The sequence below is a fragment of the Rhinolophus ferrumequinum genome, chromosome 4, assembly GCF_004115265.2.
Source record: "Rhinolophus ferrumequinum isolate MPI-CBG mRhiFer1 chromosome 4, mRhiFer1_v1.p, whole genome shotgun sequence".
Lineage (NCBI taxonomy): Eukaryota > Metazoa > Chordata > Mammalia > Chiroptera > Rhinolophidae > Rhinolophus > Rhinolophus ferrumequinum.
The window spans coordinates 56,631,324-56,653,864 of NC_046287.1; the positions used below are offsets into that span (position 1 = coordinate 56,631,324).

General features: G+C 37.8%; 1 protein-coding gene across 2 annotated transcripts; it reads left to right on the forward strand.

Annotated features, from left to right (window-relative positions):
- The first annotated feature begins 9,252 nt into the window (after positions 1 to 9,252).
- LOC117021026 (arylamine N-acetyltransferase 1) lies at positions 9,253 to 21,342 on the forward strand. 2 transcript variants are annotated; one of them, XM_033103730.1, is made up of 2 exons: positions 9,253 to 9,315; positions 18,001 to 21,342. In XM_033103730.1, the coding sequence occupies exon 2, from the start codon at positions 18,007 to 18,009 to the stop codon at positions 18,877 to 18,879; it is 873 nt and encodes a 290-aa protein (XP_032959621.1). In that variant the 5' UTR covers positions 9,253 to 9,315; positions 18,001 to 18,006; the 3' UTR covers positions 18,880 to 21,342. The 2 variants fall into 2 exon arrangements, with proteins under 2 accessions (XP_032959621.1, XP_032959623.1); XM_033103732.1 differs by lacking the exon at positions 9,253 to 9,315 and adding an exon at positions 10,974 to 11,066.
- The last annotated feature ends 1,199 nt before the right edge of the window (positions 21,343 to 22,541 follow it).

Here is a 22,541-nt window from a genome sequence, read left to right on the forward strand (position 1 = left end):
AAAAAGAATATGAAATAACATAATCATCTCTGGAGGTTGTGTGTGTGTATATTCTGACACATCAGTGTTTTATGTCCTCCTCCTGACTGAAATATAATGATGAGAGTTGACTACTCATGTTGGCAGTTATTTTATAGCACTCCCAAATATGTCCTTTTATCCCACATAATTTTCCAAATATAAATGTTAATTTACTTCCCTTTAAAATGGCTTTTAAATATTAAGTGAAAAACATTAATTTTGAGATGCCCCTGAAGGATATTTTGCTAGGTGCCTTAGCTTTCAGCAGACAGGAGAAGGCCATGGAATAAAGCAAAAATCCAAAGGGCAACACGATATGGCTTATGTAATATTTACATAATTTCTGATTTCTATGATCTTTTATTCTATCAAAACTCAAATTGGCAAAAAACAGAAGACTGTTTGACTTCCTATGTAAAAATGAGAAGCACCAAACAGAAGACATATTTCAGAATCTATGAATCCATTCTCTCTATGACTGAGAGCCACTCTTATCAAATATCTAGATGAATCTCAAATATCAATCAATGAAAAGGAAGAATTTCATTTTATAAAACTGATGAATATAAACTAGAACGTAGAAACATCTATTTTTACTGGGCATGAATAAGTACATGAAATCATTCTTTTCCTTCAAAATGATATATGCTATCTGTATGTCCCATGAGTTTCTTATAATTCTTATTATTCTTAGAATGCCTTAAATCAGTCATTCCCAGACACAATAGTTTTTGTAGTGGGTCATTAATATCAAAATGTTTTATAATTAATATTTAAAGGTATGAGTTATTAAAGAATAAATAATTGATTTAAAAATATAAGAAGAGACAAAATTGTTGGTAAACTAAAACAACTGCTTTTGAAAAATGAGTTTTGAAAGTAATCTGGTGAGGTCTTCTTCAACTGAACCTTTAACCTATCAGTAACCTTTGTTCTTCACCATTTTAGTCTCATTCTTATCTTCCATTAACACTCTGAGCTACTAATCCAGACCCAAGAATTTAAATAAAATGTGTAGAGCAAAACTAAAAGTACATTCTTCAGTTTAAGGGAAAAAGTAATCTTTGATGAAGATCAATTTCATATTGCATTTCCTAAAATCTGAGCACGAATAAAAGGGTAACATCAGCCAAAAACTCATCAGGAAGGGAAAGGTAGCCTGACTGCGATAACAAGCTTCACAATATGCTAGCACTCTGTCTCCCTGGAGGACATCTGCCTTCTCCTCCTGTTTGCTAGGCAGCATTTATGTAAGCCAGGATGTGAGGTGTGTTTGAGACAATGTATGTGTAAATAGAATTCCCTTTCACCCTGTGGGAGAAACACATTTTTCAATTTAAAAATTAAAAAGGTGGCATTTTTCCATTACCTCATTCTTCCAAACCAGCAAGCTCCAGTCTACTCCAGGTTTAAAGAGCAGTCCCCACATACAAGAGTTTGTCCTTGCACTGATTTAGAGTAATTTATTATAGCAGTTCTGTTAATTCTCAAGTGATCCACAGGTTATCAATCAAAGCAAAGATAATAATTGGAATTATAAGTGCTGTCAAAATCCACATTATAATAAAGATTATGACTACTACAACAAGAAATACTTGTAAATATGTCTCCTATCTGTCTGGCTCAATAGAATGAGTTTGTTTTGGCCTCTGTTTGGATATTTGGTATTTTCAATCATAAAGATTTTTTGAGAATCTTTTTTGGTTCTAAAATTAAAAATAAAATAAAATAAAGTAAAATAAAATAAAATAAAAAGCAAGATAATTCCTGACCTCTAAGAGTTCAGACTGGGTGAGGGCAAAGAAAGGATACACACACACACACACACACATACTTCAGCATGATATATGCTCTGACAGAGGCCATGATAAAATTTAAAAGTCATTGCTCTGAAGTTCTAAGTACGTAAGGGCCCTAACCTCCATTTCATATGGGTCCTAACCTCCTAGAACCAAAAAAGGTATACTATACATCATGATCAATGGCTCTTCATACACATATCGATCACTGTGATACCACATAAACAAAACAAAGGATAAAAATCATATGATCATATCAATAGATACAAAAAAAAAATTCACAAGATTCAACATCTATTTGTAATTAAAAAAACATAATAAAATGGGTACAGAAGGAAAGTACTTGAACATAATAAAGGCCATATATGACAAACCCTCAGCTAATATCATATTTAATGGTGAAAAACTGTAAGATTTTCCTCTATGATCAGAATCAAGATAAGGATGCGCCCTCTGACTACTGTTATTCAACATAGTATTGAAATTTCTAGCCAGGGTCAGGCAAAGAAAGAAATAAAAAGTGTCCAAATTGGAAATGAAGAACTTAAATTGTCACTTTTTGCAGGTGACATGATTCTATATGTGGAAAACTCTAAAGTTTACACCAAAAAAGAAAAGAAAAAAAAACCTATTAGAAACAATCAATAAACACACTAAAGTTGGAGGATACAAAATTGATGTTCAAAATCCATTGTATTTCTATATACTAACAATGAAATTTCAGAGAAAAAAACAACACATTTATTTTGCAATTGAATGGAATAGAATAAAGTACCTAGGAATAAACATAACAAAGGATATGAAGGACCTATACGCTGAAAACTATAAGACATTGTTAAAAGACATAGAAGAAGACACAAAGAAATGGAAAGATATTCTGTATTCAGGGATTGGAAAATCAACATAGTTAAAATAGTCATATTAGCTAGAGCAATATACAGATTTAATGCAATCCCCATCAAAATTCCAATGGCATTATTAATAAATGGAATTTAAAAATCAGATTTGTATGGAATCACAAAAGACCCCAAAGAGCCAAAGCAATCCCTAGAAACAAGAACAAGACCAAAGGTATCAGACTCTCCGAGTTCAAATTATACTATAAAGCAACAATAATCAAAACAGCATGGTATTGGCAGAAAAACAGACACACATACCAATGGAATAGAATTGAACCCAGAAATAATCCCATATATATATATGCAGATAATTTTTGACAATGGAGCCAAAAACATACAATAGAGAAAAGAAAGCCTCTTCAATAAATCGTGCTGGGAAAATTGGAAAGTCATGTGCAAAAGAATGAAACTAGACTGCTCTCTGTTATCATACACCAATGAAGTCAAAATGGATCAAATACCTAAATATAAAGACCTAAAACCAAAAATTCCATAGAAGAAAGCATAGGTACTAAATTTATGGACTTTGGTCTTAGAGAGGATTTTTGAATTTGACCTCAAAGGCAAGGGAAGTAAAAGCAAAAATAAATGAATGGGACTATATCAAACTAAGAAGCTTCTGCACAGCAAAAGAAACCATCAACAAAACAAAGAGGCAACCAACTGAAAGGGAGAAAATATTTACAAACAACACTGCTGATAAGGAGCTCATATCCAAAATATATAAAGAACTCACACAACTCAACAACAACAAAACACAATCCATTGAAAAAATGGGCAGAAGACCCGAACAGACTCTTCTCCCAAGAAGACATATAAACAAACAATAGATATATGAAAAGATGCACAACTTCAATAGCGATTAGGGAAATGCAAATCAAAACCACAATGAGACACCACCACATACCTGTTAGAGTGGCTATTGTCAATAAGACAAATAGTAAACAGTGTTAGAGAGGTTGTGGAAGAAAAGGAACCCTCATACACTGCTGTTGAGAATGTAAATTGGTACAGTCAGTACAGAAAACAGTATGGAGCTTCCTCAAAAAATTAAGACTACTATTACCATACGACCCAGCAATTCCTCTTCTGGGTATCTACTCCAAAAATCTAAACTATTTATCTGTAAAGATATGGTTAGCTCTATGTTCATTGCAGCATTATTCAAGGTGGCCAAGACATGGAAACAACCAAAGTGTCCTTCAATAGATGATTGGATAATGAAGATGAGGTATATATATATATATATATATATACAATGGAATATTATTCGGCCGTAAGAAATGACGAAACACTGTCATTTGCAACAACATGGATGGATCTTGAGATTATCGTACTAAATGAAATAAGTCAGACAGAAAAAGTTGAGAACCATATGACTTCAATCACATGTGGGATGTAAAACTGGAAGCAACAAATGAAGAAGACAAACAAACAAACAAAAACTCATAGACACAGACAACAGTTTAGTGGTTACCAGAGGGTAAGGGGGAGCGAGGATGGTGATGGAAGGAGAACTGACTTTGGGTAAACACACAATGCAATATATAGATGATGTATGATAGAATTGTACACTTGAAACCTATATAATTCTAATAACCAATGTCACCCCAATAAATATAACTTTTTAAAAAAGAAGGCAGTGATAAGAATTCAGGGGAAAAGAAAAATTAGGGAGGGAAAGAATACTTTAACTTACACATCTATTCAATAGTATTATGGAAGTTACTAAGGAAAAATGAACTAATTAAATTTTTGAAAATATTCGTAGATTTCCCATTAGTGCCTCTAACTGAGCCTATACATTCCAGAAGTATGGAATAGAGGCCCAGCCCAGCCTCACTACAATCTCCCCCTCTTGTAGCTGCAGCATCATCCCATTTGCCAATCTGAAAGAAACCAGCAATCAGAACCGACACAGCCAACAGAAACAAATGTCACTCAATGATGTTCAGTGGTACTGTGTTCCTGGATAATTTCGAACAGTAGCTCTGTCTAGATCAGGGGTGTCCAAACTTTTTTCAACGTTTTTTACCAAGGGCCACATGCGGTAAAATACACAAACAGCCGGGCCACTCACTCGAGGTGAAGTACGTATTGCCTCACCTGGTTTATTTAAGTAAACTAAATATATTTTTGGAATTTGCTGCGGGCCAATTAACAATGGATTGCGGGCCGCAGTTGGCCCGTGGGCTGCAGTTTGGACGCCCCTGGTCTAGACCATGGATGTGCTCACTGAAAACACCTCCATCTCTAGCTACTGGAAATGAGTAAATAAAGCAGTCTGTCTGGAAAAACAAGTGGAATGTTGCTTCAAAGAGCTTTCCAATGGTAAGAGGTAAACATAGTGGAACATAGTGGAAAGTTCTTAAAGACAAAAAATAATCAGGGGAGTTAATTTACTGCATTCATCAGTTTAAATTATTTCTCAACACCAGACAAATATGCTTAAACTATGTCATGGAAAAAGGCAGTCATTTGATCATTCATTTGGTATTTTCTAGATAACTCATTCATTTAATCTATTTTCTAGATAATATTTGTAAGTATCCCCTATATAGGAACACTGAAATGAGGTACAGTAAGAAATTAGATGGCATGATCCTTGACCTCAAGGAACTTAGAGCCTGAAAGACAATATGCATAAACACATACACTCCAATTACACAGTACTGGCAGGGATAGAGTGAAGTAAGACAACAAATTTACTGTTATAACATATCTTAATGATACTTCACATTTAAAAACTTTGCCCTTGATTCAAATGTTTCCCAAATACTAACACAATTTCAGTTGCTTTTTTATACCAATAATTAAACCTAAACACAGTGATTATATTCTAAGAAAACTTCCTCATCTTTGGTAGAAGGAAAAGAAAGTAAAGTTGTTATTGTGAACATTTAGAAAACTCATACTTGCAAATAACCTTATATAGATTTTTCAAGTCTATGCAATGTTTCTTCATCTTAATCTTTCTATCAGCTTGTATACAGTTTAAAATTTTGAGAACAAAATTCAGTCACTTGATTTGAAACAACTTTTCACATACTCGATTTAAAATGAAGTGGAGCCAGGAGGAAGCAGGGGTTCATGACAGAAGTAATCAGTGTAACAGAATGGTTCAGGATTCCTTGGATAGTTGACAGGAAAAAAAATAATAAAAATACTAATACTTTGCTTTATGTCCTTGCAAGTACAATTTAGCTACACCTATTTAACTAAGAAGCCTGCAACTGGCAATAACAACTAGCAAAATAGAAAGATTAGCTTTACTGACATCTTTGATGTTCATTTAATTGACAAAGGGAAACTTTGATTACAGTGGTTTTGATACACAAGAAAATCTGGCATCATTTCAAGGTATCTCTTATGTAGGTTTTCAGTTAAAACTTGACTATCCTTTAAAAAAAAAAGTATTTCCCAATGTTTTCCCCCTAAGGTGAAGAAATGCTAGAGAGCTTAGAGATGGGTATTTTCCTTACCTCACTCCAACTACGTTCTTATAATTTCCCTTGAGGGAAGGGAGAGAAAAGAATGCTCAGAATTTACTTCAAAATGATTACATTTTTCTCTTTCTATCGTAAGCACCAAAAGCCTTTTCTCTGGTCTTCAATTCAGAACATGGTGGGGTTCCTGAAGATAACACTCAAAAAAGGGTGGAAGCCTCCCTGACTCTGCGCCCTCACAGTTTTTAACTTTCAAACTAGTCTACACTGAATCTCCAGGAAATCATCAAATAAAGGTTTTCAGTGTTCCGAATTATGAGCTTCAGCAATGGTCTTCTAATGCTGAGCTTCAGTTCCCGGCAACCTGTGATTCTATGCATGTATCTTTTTGTCTCTCCAGTTTTTCAAGAAAGCAGTTTGATTCATGACCTTGATACTCTTATGGATCTGTATTATTTTCATGAGTTGGTGATTTTCTGTGGGAATGTGAGTGTTGACTTCAAAATCTTACCTATTGGAGCAGAAAGTCTTGGCAACCAAATATTAAAGCAGATTTATTTGGCAAGAAAATCTTGAATTAGAGGCCAGTGTCTTCCATGGATTCCATCATCAAAAAGGAAAGTTTTACTTCAATTTCCCTATCTTTGCAAAAATAAAGCTCTCTTTTTAAAATTTGTTTCAAGGAAATAATGACCTCACATACTTTAATCTTTAAAATAAAAAGATTTAGCAAATATTGTAAATATTATAATACATGAACTAATTCTATTACTTTATATTTAGTTTTTAAAAAGCAGTGTGCTTATAACCTTTGCATCTTCCACATGTTGGAATTCAGGGAGCTTACCTTCATGTTATCACTGTCACTAGTCTTAGCCCACTTCCCTTTCTGTTCCTTCTACGGTGAGGAGAGTGCTCAGTGACCGTTCAAGTGTTTGCCAGTTCTGCTCTGGAAATACTAAGGAAGTACTGAGATGTTGGCTTGATGGTTCAGATAGACATTCTGCTGGTGGTTCAAAGTCCTCCAGCCCACTGAAACCCCAGCCCTGTAACCTCACGGATTACGGCCATCAGACAGAAGGATCCACATCTGGGGTCGACTCACCCTTAGTCACAAGCCTCCTGATCTCAGATTCCTGTAACAGTTCTTTTTTTTTTTTTTTTAATTTTATTTTTTAAATTTATTGGGGTGACAATTGTTAGTAAAATTACATAGATTTCAGGTGTGCAATTCTGTATCACATCATCCATAAATTACACTGTGTGTTCACCACCCAGAGTCAATTCCCCTTCCATCCCCATATATTTGATCCCCCTTACCCTCATCTCCCACCCCCCAACCCCCTTACCCTCTGGTAACCACTAAATTACGTTCCCCAGATTAATTTTCAAACCCATGGCCATCCTGTGGTCACCGACTGCCCTCCAATCCCCTCACCCTCCCCTGTAACAGTTCTTGCTGGAGATACTCAAGGGACTCTGTTACTTTAGCTGAAATGGTAGAATTCTAAAACTTATCAATTTGCCATGTGGATTTTAATTCCAAGTGTCAAATTTCCATGATTCAAGAGGACAATAGCCTTATTCTATTGAACAATTCCTCTTGCATACTTCATGGCAAAATAGCCTGGAACCAAAGTTGCATTCTGGCGTTACATCTTTCTCAAGCAATGCTTTTCTAGCAAGATCTGCTCTGCAATCCATCCTTCATCTCTGCCATGTCCTGCTTACTGTATCAGAAGAGTGCTTGCTCAATAGCTTGCCATTTGATTCACAAACAAGAAATTGGAAGGGTCAATATGAATGTGAAGAGCTGCTTAAAATCGCTAGTAGTCAGGGTAGTGCAAATTAAAACAACACTGAGCTATCACCTTAGACACATAAGATCCATAGACATTGGAAGGTTGTAACAGAAAGTGTCCATCAGATATGAGAACAGAAAACTTTCCTCACAAGAGGACAGCAATGCTCAGTGAAATTAAGTACACATATATCCCCCAGCATATCCCATTCCTGATGTATATCCATATAAAGTTCTCATGTCCACCTACAGGGCATGTGTAGGAAAATATTCACCACAGTGGTGTTTGTAGTAACCAACAGTTGGAGGCCACCTAAATGTTCATTAGTGGAATTGGTAAGTGAAATGGTCTTAGGTTGGTTTCCTTTAAAACCAGATTTTGAGATGAAGATTTGCATTCAAGTGGCTTACTTGGGAGGTGATTTAAGGAAACACCAGAATGAGAGTGGAAAAGGCAGGGGCAGTTCGCGAGTCCATAAAGGGTACTTTATTGGCAGTTCACCTCTGCAGACAGGGGGCGCTTAACTCATTGGAGGACATTGGGAGGCAGTGTTGTCCACGCCCCGTGAATAATCCCACTTGAGTGGTAGAACACGGGGGTGTTTATCCTCCAACTCTCATCATGCTGGGCTGAGTGGTGGTCCCAGGTCCATCTAGCCTACCCAAGCACAGGCCGAGAGAAAGACTTCCCAAGTTTATGCAGCAGACCAGAAGTATGAACTAGAACTTATTGTCCCTGAGCAAGTGCATGAGGGAATGCTTGTGTCAGGTAGACAAGTTTTAAAATATATTGTAGATGGAAATGCATAAGAAACAGCAAGAGTTATAGACGAATATCATTACTATCAATTAAAGACAAGCAGAAAAGCAACACGACATTACTGTACATGTATCACATTCATACCATATACATACACTCGTTACACAGGGCCTTTGGGTAGAGTGGAGTGGTGAATGGGGCTGAAAATTGATTTAAAACATCCATCTTCTTCTGCCTCTTCTTTCTTGATGGATTCTCTTTTCTCAGAACTCTCAAAACCCTCACCTGCCACATTACATATAGGACATTTGGCTTCAGGCTCCTACGGCAGGAACTGTGTCAAATGCAAAGTCATACCCTTCACAGGCTCATCAGATAATATAGATCTCTACTGTTCTTCTGTGAATAGATTTGAAAAAGAGGTACACAAGGAAAACGTAAAGCTCAACAACTACATTTCCCAGACATCTCTGGGTGACTCCAGGGGAGGAGCAGTTAGGAAAGTCAGTGAGGGCACTTCCTGTGCTGGCCTTTGAAGTGGGAGGAGTGAAATCAGCCTGGTTCCTGGTGTGGGTCCTAGTGAAACTTGGTAAGTGAATTCACTTCTGATTTGAAATTGGGGCTTAATCTTATGTCAAATGTGAGTCCAGGAGACTGGGTACTACACTCTGCCTGAATTTCAAGTCCAAAAGTGATTCAGAAAGTTTTGCTGACATATACTTTGAAAACTTATGCTTAAGGACTATACAGCTCAATGGTGAGGATAACAGACCCTTGATTCAAACTGTCTGGGTTAGAGTCACAATCACACCACATCCTAGCTGTGTGGACTTGGGCAGGTCACTTAGCACATCTAAAAGTCCGTTTATCTGTCAGTAAAATGGAACCGACGAGAGAGCTTATTTAAAAGGGTTGTTGTGAGGATTACAGGAGTGTAGAAAAGATAGCGAATGTGTATAATGTATGTTTCAGGGAACTAGATTTCCCTCTTGGATAGCTGAAACAGGAGGTCCAGCTCCTCTGTCCAGCAAGGTGTGTCCCAATGGGCCCAGTTAGTCTTGCCAGCAGCAGGTTCATAACCTTTCCTGCTCCTTCTACATTAGCTGATCAGAACGTCTCTACTCATCCCAAATGGTCAGGGATGTCTGCAATATTTGAGTGAATTACTGGGACAAGTTTCATACTGTTTGAAGGAGGCTTAATGGGGAGGGTCTCCAGAAGCTATAAATGACGAATTAAGTGCTTCCCTGTCAGGCAGACTGCGGACTCTACTTCCTGAGCACAGATGTGCAGAATGCCATAGGAGCAGGGGGCTGCAGAGGCAGACAGCGCCAGCAGGAAGGGCCCTAAGGGCTCTCTGCTCCAGGCCTTGCCCCTAGCTCTGGCATGTTGTCCACAACAGCACTCAGGTGGGCTCTTTTTTTGATAAACTGCTCTTTCCTTTCCCCAGGGCCCTCATTTTAGTTTCTTACTCACAAAATGGCTGACTTCATTCTCTCTCACTGAAAAGGAAGGAACAAATTCCTGTCAGCTCTTTAGGTGCCCCCCGACTAGATACTTATTTGTTTGCCTTTTATGGGTTTAAAAAGTTTAGAGCCTGTTTGAAAAATAGGCAGACATTACCTGCATGTGTGAGTTTCTGCTTCTCCTGAGGAGGGGGAAAACAAAGTGAAACAGACAAACAAAAGCACTCAGAACTTGTCTATAGCGGTCACAGCTGATTTCCATGCATGGGGCTTTCTGGGCTTGCTCTACAGGCTTTCAGCGCACTCAGCACTATTGAAGGGTGGTGTGTGGGTGAGGCTTGCCTGGCAACTTCTTTGCCATCTGGAAAAATCACTGGATGGGTCACTTGCTCCTGGGTTGTAGTGTCCTTGCAGTGGGCCTCAGAACCAAAATGAAAGCAATGGGAAGGGAAGGGAAAGAAAGGAAAGGGAAGAGAGAGTAAAGAAAATAAAAGCACACACACACAAAAAGCCACTCAGAAACACTCCTTAAAATTCCTCTAATATGGTGATGGAGGGAGAAGTGACTCGGTGGTGAGCACCCAATGTGATATATAGATGATGTGTTACAGACTTGTACACTTGAGACCTATGTAGTTTTACTAACCAATGTCACCCCAGTAAATTTAATTAAAAGAAAAACCCTTCCATTCAACTTGGCAATTCTATTCCTAGGTATGTGCCCCAAAGAGTTAAAAGCAGATACTGAAAAATGTACTTGAGCACAAACCTTCACAGCACTTGAGCACAAACCTTCACAGCCTCACTAGTCACAATAGCCAAAGGTGAAAACAACCCAGATGCCCATCAAGGAAGGAAGAGATAAACAAAAACGGTATGTATCCATACCATGAAATATTATTCAGTCATTAAAAGGAATGAAAGATTGATATATGTTAAAATGTATATAAACCTTGAAAACGTTATGCTAAATGAAAGGAGCCAGCTACAAAAGTCCCCATTTTATATGATTACATTTACAGGAAATAATCAGTATAGTTAAATCCATAGACAAAAACTAGAGTGGTGGTTGCCAGAGGCTGGAGGAAATGGGGAGTAACTACTTAACACGTATGAAGTTTTATTTTGTGGTAGAGCTATTTTGGCACTACATCGAAGGGGTGATTGCACAGAATTGTGAATGTACTAAATGACACTGAATTGTTCCCTTTAAAATGGTTAATTTTGTGTTGCGCGAATTTCACCTCAATTTTAAGAAATTTATTCAGTAATACCAGCAATCCTGGCAAAGCGTTTAAAGGTTCCACCTCAGTCGAAAAGTGTACTTGTACTGTTTGTAGCCTTGATTATGATGGTAGCACTTCATTTCCTTCCCCAGGGCCCTCATTTTCATTCCTCAAGCACAAAACAGGAGACTCCACTCCTTCCTTCAAAAGGAAGTTGTTAGCTGTCAACCCCTGTTGCTCCTGAGACTTATTTTGTTTGTCCTTTACCATTTCCAGCTGAGCAGCTGTTTCCCCGTAGACTGGCTCTCCGGGCCTGCTCTGTGTACCTGCAGTACCTCCCTGACCTCTGCAGGCATTAATTCAGAGCGCGGGCTGAGTTGCAGACTCTTGGTACACTAAGGCCTGTTGAACCATGGCTTTTAAAGAGAGCTAGCCTAGCAACTTCCATTCCATCCAAGAAGTCACACAGTTGTCCACCTGCCCCTGTGAGAGGGGCTGGGTTATAGAGCCAATCTAGTGGGGTGCCGTGGCTCTAACTGGGACAGAGAAAAGAAAAGAGAAGGAAAGGGATGAAGAAGGAAATAGAAAAGCACCCACAGAAAAAGCCACTCACTATTGCTCCTCAAAATTCCTCTGTTCTGCAATGCCAGCAATCTAGGCGGTCGGTATAGAAGATTCCATTTAGTCCATAATTGTACTAGTGCTGCTTTGTAGCCTTGAGGTGTGACAGCAGACTCTCATGGGTGGACTAACTCTGGATCAATCTGTTTTTAATTCTTCTAGTTAGGCTCTTGCTTACAACTTCATTTGGGGAAAAAGAACAAGGGTTTCTTTAGCCAAAAAAAAAAAAAAAAAAAAAAAAAATTGAAAACCACTGCTGTATATGAAAGATGTAGAGATCCTAGATACTGGGAACTGATCAATGAGTTCTGCATAGCAACCTGTTTTCCAGGGGTACATCCCAAAAAGGAGTTTGTAATTGAAGTACCATGTCACGTAAGGATAAATTGACCATTCAGCAAAAGAACAAGCATCCGTTTGATCTAGAGAAAAAGGCGAGTCTCTTTTGCCTGACATTCAAGGCCATCTGGAAGTTGCCTTATCCCGTGTATCTTACGTTTCTTTCACACAACTCTCCAGAATGACCACCAATATAACGTAAATCAGGTTCCCCAGAATCAGTCACGGAGACAAAGATCCTCGTGCAAGTGACTTATTAAGGAAGTGTTTCTGGGAGAAACCCAATTTCATCCTAGCGGTGAATTCTAAGTCAAAGTGTGTTCAGGCTCCAGGCATGGCCCTGGGCTTTCAACACCTCCCACCAGTAATTCATTGATTCAAAGCTGCCCTGGCAGGACATGAGTTCCCTGGTTCCTCCAGCTCTCTGCATAGGAAGGCAAAGCAGCTCCCGCCGCTTTCAAGGGGTGCTCCAAAGAGAGTCTAGGGTACAGGTCCTTAAGCATAAGAACAGGAAGGCAGGCCAGAGGCACAGTGAAATGGTAAAAGACATCAGAAGGCAACTGGGTGATAGAGAGCATTCTCCCCACACTAGCCTTGATCCTGTACCCTCATGAATCCCATGTACACTCAAGGGATTTGCCCTCTCTAGGTACACTGAGCATGCTCTGTTCCTTCCCTCTCTGGACCTATGGTGGAGGCCTATAGGTCTAAGGGGTACCATTTGAGTCACATTTTAAAAATGGTTTTTAATTTCTTTAGCCATAATTCTCATAACTTTTCTACTCTTTGTTCTATAGCAAACGGAATCAATGTTACCCGTGAATCCTTTATTTTGGCCCCTCTCTTCCTTCTTTTTTCATTTTGATTTACATCTTCACTGGCCAATGGAGAGGTAACACTTTATCAGGGTAGCTCATTGTTGCATTGCTCAAATTCTTTCATGTTTGAGATTATCTTTACATCCACGATGCTTTTATGATTAATTGACATACTAGCTGAGAATAATATTTGGGGACCAGACTTTCCTCTTAACTTTGCAGAAATATTACTGCGGAGTATTCTGATGCCAGCCTGATGTTTTCTCCTTTAAAAAGTGTTTGGTTTTCTGCCGGATACTGGAGTAGTTTTCTTTGATTTTGAGTTTCAATGTTTTAATGAGAGTATATTCCAGTGTTGAATATATTGAATCAAACTTTCCAGAAATCCTGTTCTATTTCCCAGATTCCTTTTTTGCTTCATTTCAGGGAAACCTTTTTTTTGCTATTTCTTTACATACATTTTCCCTTATACTTTTTGATTTCTCTTCATCAGAAGCACTAATTGCCTTCATAATGAATTGCATGTGGTATGTGAAATGGACATGGAACATGATCCACCCATCCTTGTCAGAATATATTCCAATGTTGAATATGTTGAATCAAACTTGCCCAGAATCTTGCTGTTTTTCAGATGCATTCTTCGCTTCATTTCAGGAAAATGTTTTTGTTGTTTTTTAAAGTGCATTTTTCTGTTGTGCCTTTTTGAGTTTTCTTCTTCAGAAGTACCAATTGCCTTGATATTGGATTGTCTTTGACTGCTTGCTATGTCTATTAGCTTCTCTCTAAGTGTTTAGTGGCTTTGCCTTTTTATTAACTTTTATTATGAGTGTCAATTTCTCTTCTTCGTACGTGATTTGATATGATGCTGTATCTATATTATCCTTTTCTGTTTATAATCAATTATATATCAGCTTTGTTTTTGTTCTTAGTTTCCTAAGGTCTGAAATCCTTCTAACCATAATCCTGTGGTATTTTATCACCTCATTTTTTTGGCTCTGTGTTGTAAGTGCATTTTAAATGTTCTTTTATTCAAAGTACCTACAAAAGTTTCTTTCCAGTCTTCAATTTATTTTTTTCTCTTTGAGTCGGTTGTCTTTTTTTGTCTATTTTCTGTACATTATGTCATTTTCTTGTAATCCCAATCTCATAGCATATTTGCATTCAGTTTTTTCATTATAGTCATGTACATATAGCTTTGTTTTCTCCTTTTCTTTCTTGAATCTAATGTGACTGGTGAGATATCTAGCTGGGATGAGGCTTGGACTCAGTCTTTTCAGTGGAGATGAATATGACAGGAGATATTTTGATGGCTGATCTTCCCTATATAGATGGTTCTTCTTCTTTCCTGGTGATACCATACATTAAGAACAGTATGCCTTGTTTTTCTGCCTTAGTATCCCTAATAATGCTTTACACCTAAAGGAAGAACAGGTGCTACCACCATTACTTACTGGTCTTTGCTGTGTTTGGTTAAGTCTGGTAATAGCAATTAGGGGCATGAAACAAGGCTCACTCCATCTTGCTGATCCCATGGCAACTAATTGTCTGGCTGCTTGCTTCTGAGCCCTCTCCTGATGACTTCCCAACCTCCAGGCTGAGAGCCCTGTCAGTGCTGCTCCAGCTCCTATGGTTATACTTTCTACATTCTCCCCTATAGGCAACTCAGATGTTCATGTTACTCTTCAGTCTGATCCCTCTGTTTTGTGATTTTTAGGGATTTTTTTCGTAATTTAGACTTTTCCAAACTACCTTTTTGTTTTCAAGGGGGGTCACATTATGTTTCACTATCTTTTCTATTATTTTTAGAGTTTGGGCCAGGAAGAATAAATTTCTTCTAAGTGTTCTGAATTAAAACTGAAAACCAACCTACATCCAATTTACTTAGAAAGATATTAAGCACCTTTCTGAGAGTTCTCAGTAGGCTTTCTGTGTTCACTCGGTCTAACCCTGAGTCTTTTCTTCTATTTATCATCAAGCTGAAAGGAAAGGGTATATACCCTGCATAGAGGTGCTACACACCAACATACAAAGCTAGTAGTGTTCTTGGTCCTCTATTTTCCTGGCAACTACATTCTAAGTGCTACCAGTATTTCACCTTGAATCCCAACTTTAGTAATATACAATTTCTTATGTTTAGTCACAGAACATTCAAGTATTAATTGGTTACAATGTGTTGCTTGCATGCAGGCCATTAACAGAAACTGGCTTCTTTTGAATGGACTTGCAGTTACTAAATTCTAACTCAGTATTATATCTTTAAAAAAAAAGAAGGAAAGAAGAGTAAGAAAAGGAAAAACGAGGAAGCAAACTATAACATTTAAAAAGAAATATTTAAAAACTTCCTAGTAGAAGGAATAATGGTCTAACTAAGAATCCAATAGGCAGACTATAAAACACCCGATTCCTTTTTGATCAACCTTCACCTCTTTTCTTACTTACTCATTACAGGTTCTGGATCAGGGGCCAAAAAAAGTGTGGGGCCGTCTGGCTACATATCAGTTGTTCTCTCTCTGCCTAGGTGGTAGAGTTTTAGAGCTTTTCTGAATGTTGAGAAAGATGCTGGTGAGATGAGAGGAAATGCAATGAAACTAATAGATTTAAGGAAATAATACTACAGATATCAAGAAAAGAAAAATTGGAAATAGTGACAAAATTGGTTCAAAAAACAGAAATGGAAGAATCTGAAAGAAATGATATGAGGAGAGAAAAGAGAGGTGCTTAGCTGATCACCATTACACTTAGGGGCTGGGCCCTTGGTACTGTGTCACCTCAGGCTGTGCCATGGTACAAAGCCGTTAGTCTCGAGCCTGTGTACCACTGCTGCAAATCAAAGTCTCAATAGATTAAGGCTGTTTGGGAGCAGGTGAAAAAAACCTTTTTGAAATGGCCAGGCATGTCTAAACCATAGTCATTCTGTTCCACATCACCTGCCCTCCTTACTTACTCAGTATTGCTGCTGGATGTCGAGGCAGAAGAGGGTTTGGATTCGTCTGGCTAAATCACTGTTGCTCTCTCTGTGTCTGAGTGGTAGAGTTTAGTGCTTGTGCAGACGTTGAGAAAGAATACTGGTGCAAGTTAAGAGAATAAATGAACTTCATGGATTGGGGGGAAACAATGTTGCACACATCAAGAACAGAGAAAGTTGGAACACTAGCAGAATTGGGAAGAACAGCTGATTCTCACTCCCCCCCCACTCCCCCCAAAAAAGAAATAGGAGAATCTCAGAGAAATGGCGTTTAGGGCAATAGAATCAATTAGCTTATTACCATTTACCTCGGGGCAGGGCCCTTTGTACCATGTGAGCTCACGCCACGTCATATCACCAATGGTAATGCACCATTGTTACAATCGGTGTCCACACTGGATTAGGACACTTTAGTAGCAGGAGACAGAAACCTTTTTTACATGGGATTTAACAAAATAAAGACTTTTTTTTTTCTTTTTTTGGAGGGGTTCATCTTACCAGAATGTGTGGAGATAACTTGGGACTTGATTTAGGTCTTTTCTCATCTTCCCTTCACCTGCTTTTCATTCCTCAACTCCATAAATTCTTTGTTGATGTTATTTTTCAGCAAGTTCTCCCAGTAGCTTTGAGCCAATATCCTCCCAGCTTCTAGCCCTGTGGTAGAAAGCATCTGCTTAGGTTTTAGGAAATGTTCCTCATACAGTCTCACTGATCTGACTTGGGTCACATGCCATCCATGAGCAAAGCAATAGTCCTAGAGCGTAAGTGCTTTGAATTGGTCCTATTTGGGGTCACATGTCTGTTCATTCAGCTCAGAAAGAATGAGGAGTACAGCTCATTCTCCATGCTATAACCAGAAATACCAATATGATTATTGTAGACTTTGCTCCAACTGCAACCTCTCACAATGATTTTTCTTCTCAGAGTAAAAGCCGACAGACCTGGTTTAAGGCCCCTGTTATCTCAGTGCACCCTCCCTCTGACTCACTCTGCTCCAATCACCCTGACTTCCTAGGCAGCTTCTACATTAAGGCCTTTTAACTTTCTATTCCTTCTGCCTGATTGGTCTTCCCCACAGATGAGGACATGGCTCATTCTCCCACATCCTTAAGATCATGTGAGGCTTTCTCTGACCACGTTATTTGAAATTAAATTTCTCTGTGTGAACATCTTACCTGTTTTTGCTTTAGCTTTTCCCAGAGTACATATCACAATCTAAGAAATTGCAGGGTTTATTTATTTATTCAATTCACTATGTGGGTCATCCTAATCCCCACTAAAATGTGAGATTTCTGAGGGAAATGCTAAATCAGTAGCAAATGCATACATAGTAGGTTTTCATGAATTTGTATTGAATGAATCAATAAATCAATGTGTGAATGAATGTAAATCTTTCAGTGTGAAACTTTGACTTGGTTCAGCTAAAGGAGAAATTGAGTGGATCAGGCATCAAGAATACAATGTCCTTTATAATTCTCCTGTTTATATTGGAACTATTTCTAAATGTTATTTTAATTAATACCAATTTGAACCTCCTTCATTCATCACATGGTTATCTTTTCGCTCATCACTTAATCTGAATTTCCAACTTCTCTTGCTTACAACATGGTACAATTGATAATATTTTCCTTTCAGGGTTACTGAAACTCTTAAGTGAACTTAAGCAGGTAAAAGCAATTAATACAACAAAACTACTAAACAAAGGATTTATGATTGCAGATATTTATAACCATTGCTTGTATTTACATATTTAAAATACATTAGTTATAATTAGGCTAATCAAAGAAATCCAAGTGCAAAAGTAATACTATGTGTTTTGTTTTGTTTTCCTTGCCTTAGGGGATCATGGACATTGAAGGATATTTTAAAAGAATTGGTTATAAGAACTCTAGAAACAAACTGGACTTGGAAACATTAACTGACATTCTTCAACACCAGATCCAAACCGTTCCCTTTGAGAACCTTAATATCCATTGTGGGGAACCTATGGAATTGGGCTTGGAGGCCATTTTTGATCAAGTTGTGAGGAAGAACCGGGGTGGGTGGTGTCTCCAAGTTAATCATCTTCTGTACTGGGTTCTGACCACAATTGGTTTTGAGACTACAATGTTGGGAGGCTACGTTTACAATACTCCAGCCAACAAATATAGCAGTGCTATGATTCATCTGCTACTGAAGGTGGCTATTGATGGCAAGAACTACATAGTCGATGCTGGGTTTGGACGCTCTTATCAGATGTGGCAGCCTCTGGAGTTAATTTCTGAGAAGGATCAGCCTCAGGTGCCTTGTATCTTCCGCTTGACAGAAGAGGGAGAATATTGGTACCTGGACCAAATCAGAAGAGAGCAGTTCATTCCAAATCAAGAATTTCTTAACTCTGACCTCCTGGAAAAGAAAAAGTACCGAAAAATCTACTCCTTTACTCTCGAACCTCGAACAATTGAAGACTTTGAATTGGTTAATAAATACCTTCAGGAGTCTGCAGCATCTGTGTTTACAAGCAAGTCATTTTGTTCCTTGCAGACCCCAGATGGTGTTCAGTGTTTAGTGGGCTTCACCCTCACCTATAGGAAATTCAATTATAAGGACAATATGGATTTGGTCGAATTTAAGACACTGAATGAGGAGGAAGTAGAAGAAGAGCTGAAAAATATATTTAATATATCTTTGGAGGGAAAGCTTGTGCTCAAACATGGTGATAAATTTTTTACCATTTAGAGTAAGGAGTAAAAATGGTCTTCAGTATTATTTCAGGCACTGAAATGTTTCATTAGAAAAAATTCAATACATATAAAAGTAGAGAGATTAAAATAATAAACCCCTGTTTATTTATCACCCAAGGTACCAAGTATCAAAGGATAGCCTATGTCTCATATTTCCTCAATGATTCCACATGATAGTAAGAAAATTCTAGACATCAAGTCATTTCATCCTTAAAAATGTCAGCATATGTATTTAGATAACATTTTGAAGAAACATAAGCACACACCTTTCAAAATTAATAATAATAAAGATAATTTATGGATTGCCTAGGGTTTTCGTAGGAGAAAATAGTGATTTCTGCTAGAAAAACTTCCAAACTTGTTGAATGTTGAATTGATAGAAAATGTGTACCCATGGTTCAGTAAATGGAATGGTGAGGAAATTGTTTTTATTAAATTCAACTAGCATTTGTCTAATGTCCAACTTTTACAAAAACCCACATGTATAATTTAGGATTAGAATGCAACAAGGAAGAGTGAGACATGACACTGCTTCCAAATAAGCTTCCAAATAATTCTCAGCACAAGGCTGAAACCAATGCATAGCAACATGTGATTAAGTACCAAGAAAGTGACACAACTCATCATTTCTTACATGGTTCCTTTTTGCTACCACAGTTCTTCACGTAGCATTTTTCTTAATATAGGAACATTGACATTTAGAATTTTCCAATTCCAGAATTAAGTAATTTATGTATAAAAGTAATCATTATTTGGAATTTAAAAATACTTATTATCTGTAAAAACTTGGTGTCTGAACTGTATGTTAAAACATGTTGGCTAATACAATGTCACCACAAAGTATGTGTTTGGCAGAATTAGGATTTAATGGGGCTAAGTTATTTTTCTGCAGTGGAGTCTTTCTCAAATCCACTTTTTTATCTCCCAGTTATATTCTTTTACTTCCTTTCGTACTTTGTCATAAAAGAAAGAGTATGAACTTCAAAGTACATAGATCTCAGTTCTAATCCTGTAGACACTGGGTGAATTACTTGATGAATTTGTGGCTCTGATTCGTCAGAGGTAAAATGGGGATAATACTTACAAATTAAGTGCCAGACTTAGAATAAACTTTCAATAACTATTTGTTATAAGAATGCATGAATAATGTCAGTAATGGTTTTGATACCGAGTCAGCATTTGATAAAACTTCTTCCATCTTGCTTTCTTTTCTTAGCTTGAAACCCTGGTCCTGAATCTGCCTGCTTCTTCCATGAGTAAATAGTAAATAATATGCTATCAGATGGCCCAAATCAGACTGTGCTTTGTGCTTCAGAATTGGAATTTTTACTTACTATAACTCATATTTTCTGTTTGTGAATTCCAGAATGCAGGGCTCTAATTTAAACTGCAGACTTCTTCTTACATTATTCTCCCTCTTCAACTTATGATTATCACAATGATAAGGAAAAAATAAAATGGAATAAGCATTGCTAAGGGAGTCACTTAAAATAGAGTCGGGAGGCTATCAAGCAAGGAAGGCCTGTGCAGCCTATGCACATCTTGTGCCTTAGTTCTCAGAGATGCTATTACGTTGCTAACTTGTTTCTTAAACGTCCTGGAACTACTGGTGTATGGACATACACCCGACGTATTTCCTCCTTGTAGTTTTTGCCTCTTTGATTTGCATATTGGAACTAACCCATCCCTGTTAATGTAGTCTTCAATCCTTTATTCACATACAAGAATTACACTTTTTGGGTTTTGCCTTTATAAATGTTGCCTTTCTTTGTCCTCTGGAATGCAATTTGGGTTGCTGCCTGAATCTTCATTTCCCAAATTATAATCCTTTTGCTCAGATGAATGCCTTTTGTTCTTAATAATGGCTTGACCCTCTTCTTTGGTTAACAATAAGTTTAAGAGAAGAGCAGAGACTGGAGTGGAGAAACGTTAGTAAAAAGCGTAAGTTACTTAGGATCATGAGTACTTCATATATTGACGTAAGAGTTGGAAGATACTGCTCAGGTTGGAGATCCTAGAGAGAGGTGTATCTGAGACCTGGCCTGAGTGGGAAGGAAAGATAAAAGATATATGTGTATTTCAGTATTTGACAGCTTGCCATCTTCCTTACCTTACCTGATTGGCCTTGTTCAGCCCTGCTGCTATCTTGCAGCAAAGTCAGGTCCCTACTGGTTCGTTTGGGCAGAAAGGATTTTTTCACATTCTGACTAGGATCGTGTCAATGAGATGTAGGTAAAGACAGAACAGATTAAAAGGTGGCTCAAGGAAAAACATGCCGTTTGGTACCAGTGAATTAAGGAAGTCACATTATATGATAAATATCCTGAAACATGATGCAGTAGTTTTTCCTTCAATAATCTATCACATGAAAAAAAAAAGCCAAATATTGTGAATGATTCAGAGATATAAAATTTAGCTGCTATATCGAAGAGTTGTGCCTCACAGTGCAATGTTAACTATTCTCCAATAAAATTTAAATGAAATAATAATAATAACCTTTCATCTGCCAATGTTGTCGTATGTTGTCAAGTATCATTTCCAGGTGAAGTTAACCCTCAGCATTCCCTTTGCAACAGGATTTAAGATATAGTAACATATTTCTCCTTTTTAAGAATTCAGTTCTTTGTTTTTTCTCCCCTAGGCAGGATTTAGAGATGAATAATTGTAGCTGCTTGGCTATTGTTATTTTCTCTCTTACTGACTCTAGTTCTGACCTCCATCAATCTGCTGGTATCAATGTCCACCTGAAAACTCAGCTTTCAGGCATGGAAGCCATTTACATGCAGGGTATGTTACTACTGCCTTTCCACAACTAAGGGAAATCAGGGGCAGGTATCCAAACCCTGGGATGTTGACCTTCTTATAACTGTCATTTACCCACTAGGTAATCATTCACTCTGTCTCCATCAAAAATCAACATAAGTGCTTAAAATTCAAGTTGTTTGCAGCAAAGGACTGATTAAACCAGTTAGAATCAAGATTCAGTAGGCATTACATATTTTGATCCACTTTCTCCTTAACAATGTTTTCATTCTGCGATACAGATATTGTGGTTTCTTCAAATTTTTTCATAAAAGTAATCTTTGAGAGGTTTTCAGCCAGACAGTTCTCTGAACAGGCTAGTCATTTCCTGCACCTCTGCTTCATTCCCTCCACCTCTCTTCTCTGCCTTGGGCTGGCATAGCCAGAAAAAGCATCATCTGGGTCTTGAACAATGGGCTGAGTTTAGTTACATACACTATCATTAATTCATCTATAAACTCTGCAGAATGTTTCATTATCTGTATTTTATACATGAAAGTATTCCGACTCATAGAGACTAAATAATGTATCCAAGGTTAAACAGCCACTAAACATTGCAGTCAATCATGTCTGTTAATGTTATGGGTTAAGGCTAGGGTGAGGGTTAGTGTTAGGTCTAGCTTCTGTACCACTAGGCTTACCTGTAGCTCGGCACTCTGCTATACTAGATACGGGACCACAACACTCTCTAGCACCACCAACCCCCACCAGCCGATGAAAGTCTTTCCTTACCAAAGTCAGTCTATAAATTCTGGAAGAGGTGACTGCTTCTTTAAATGCACACGCACCTCTGCAAGCCTACAGGGATCACAGAGAATTAGGGCAATATGACACCCAAAAGGAACACAGTTAACT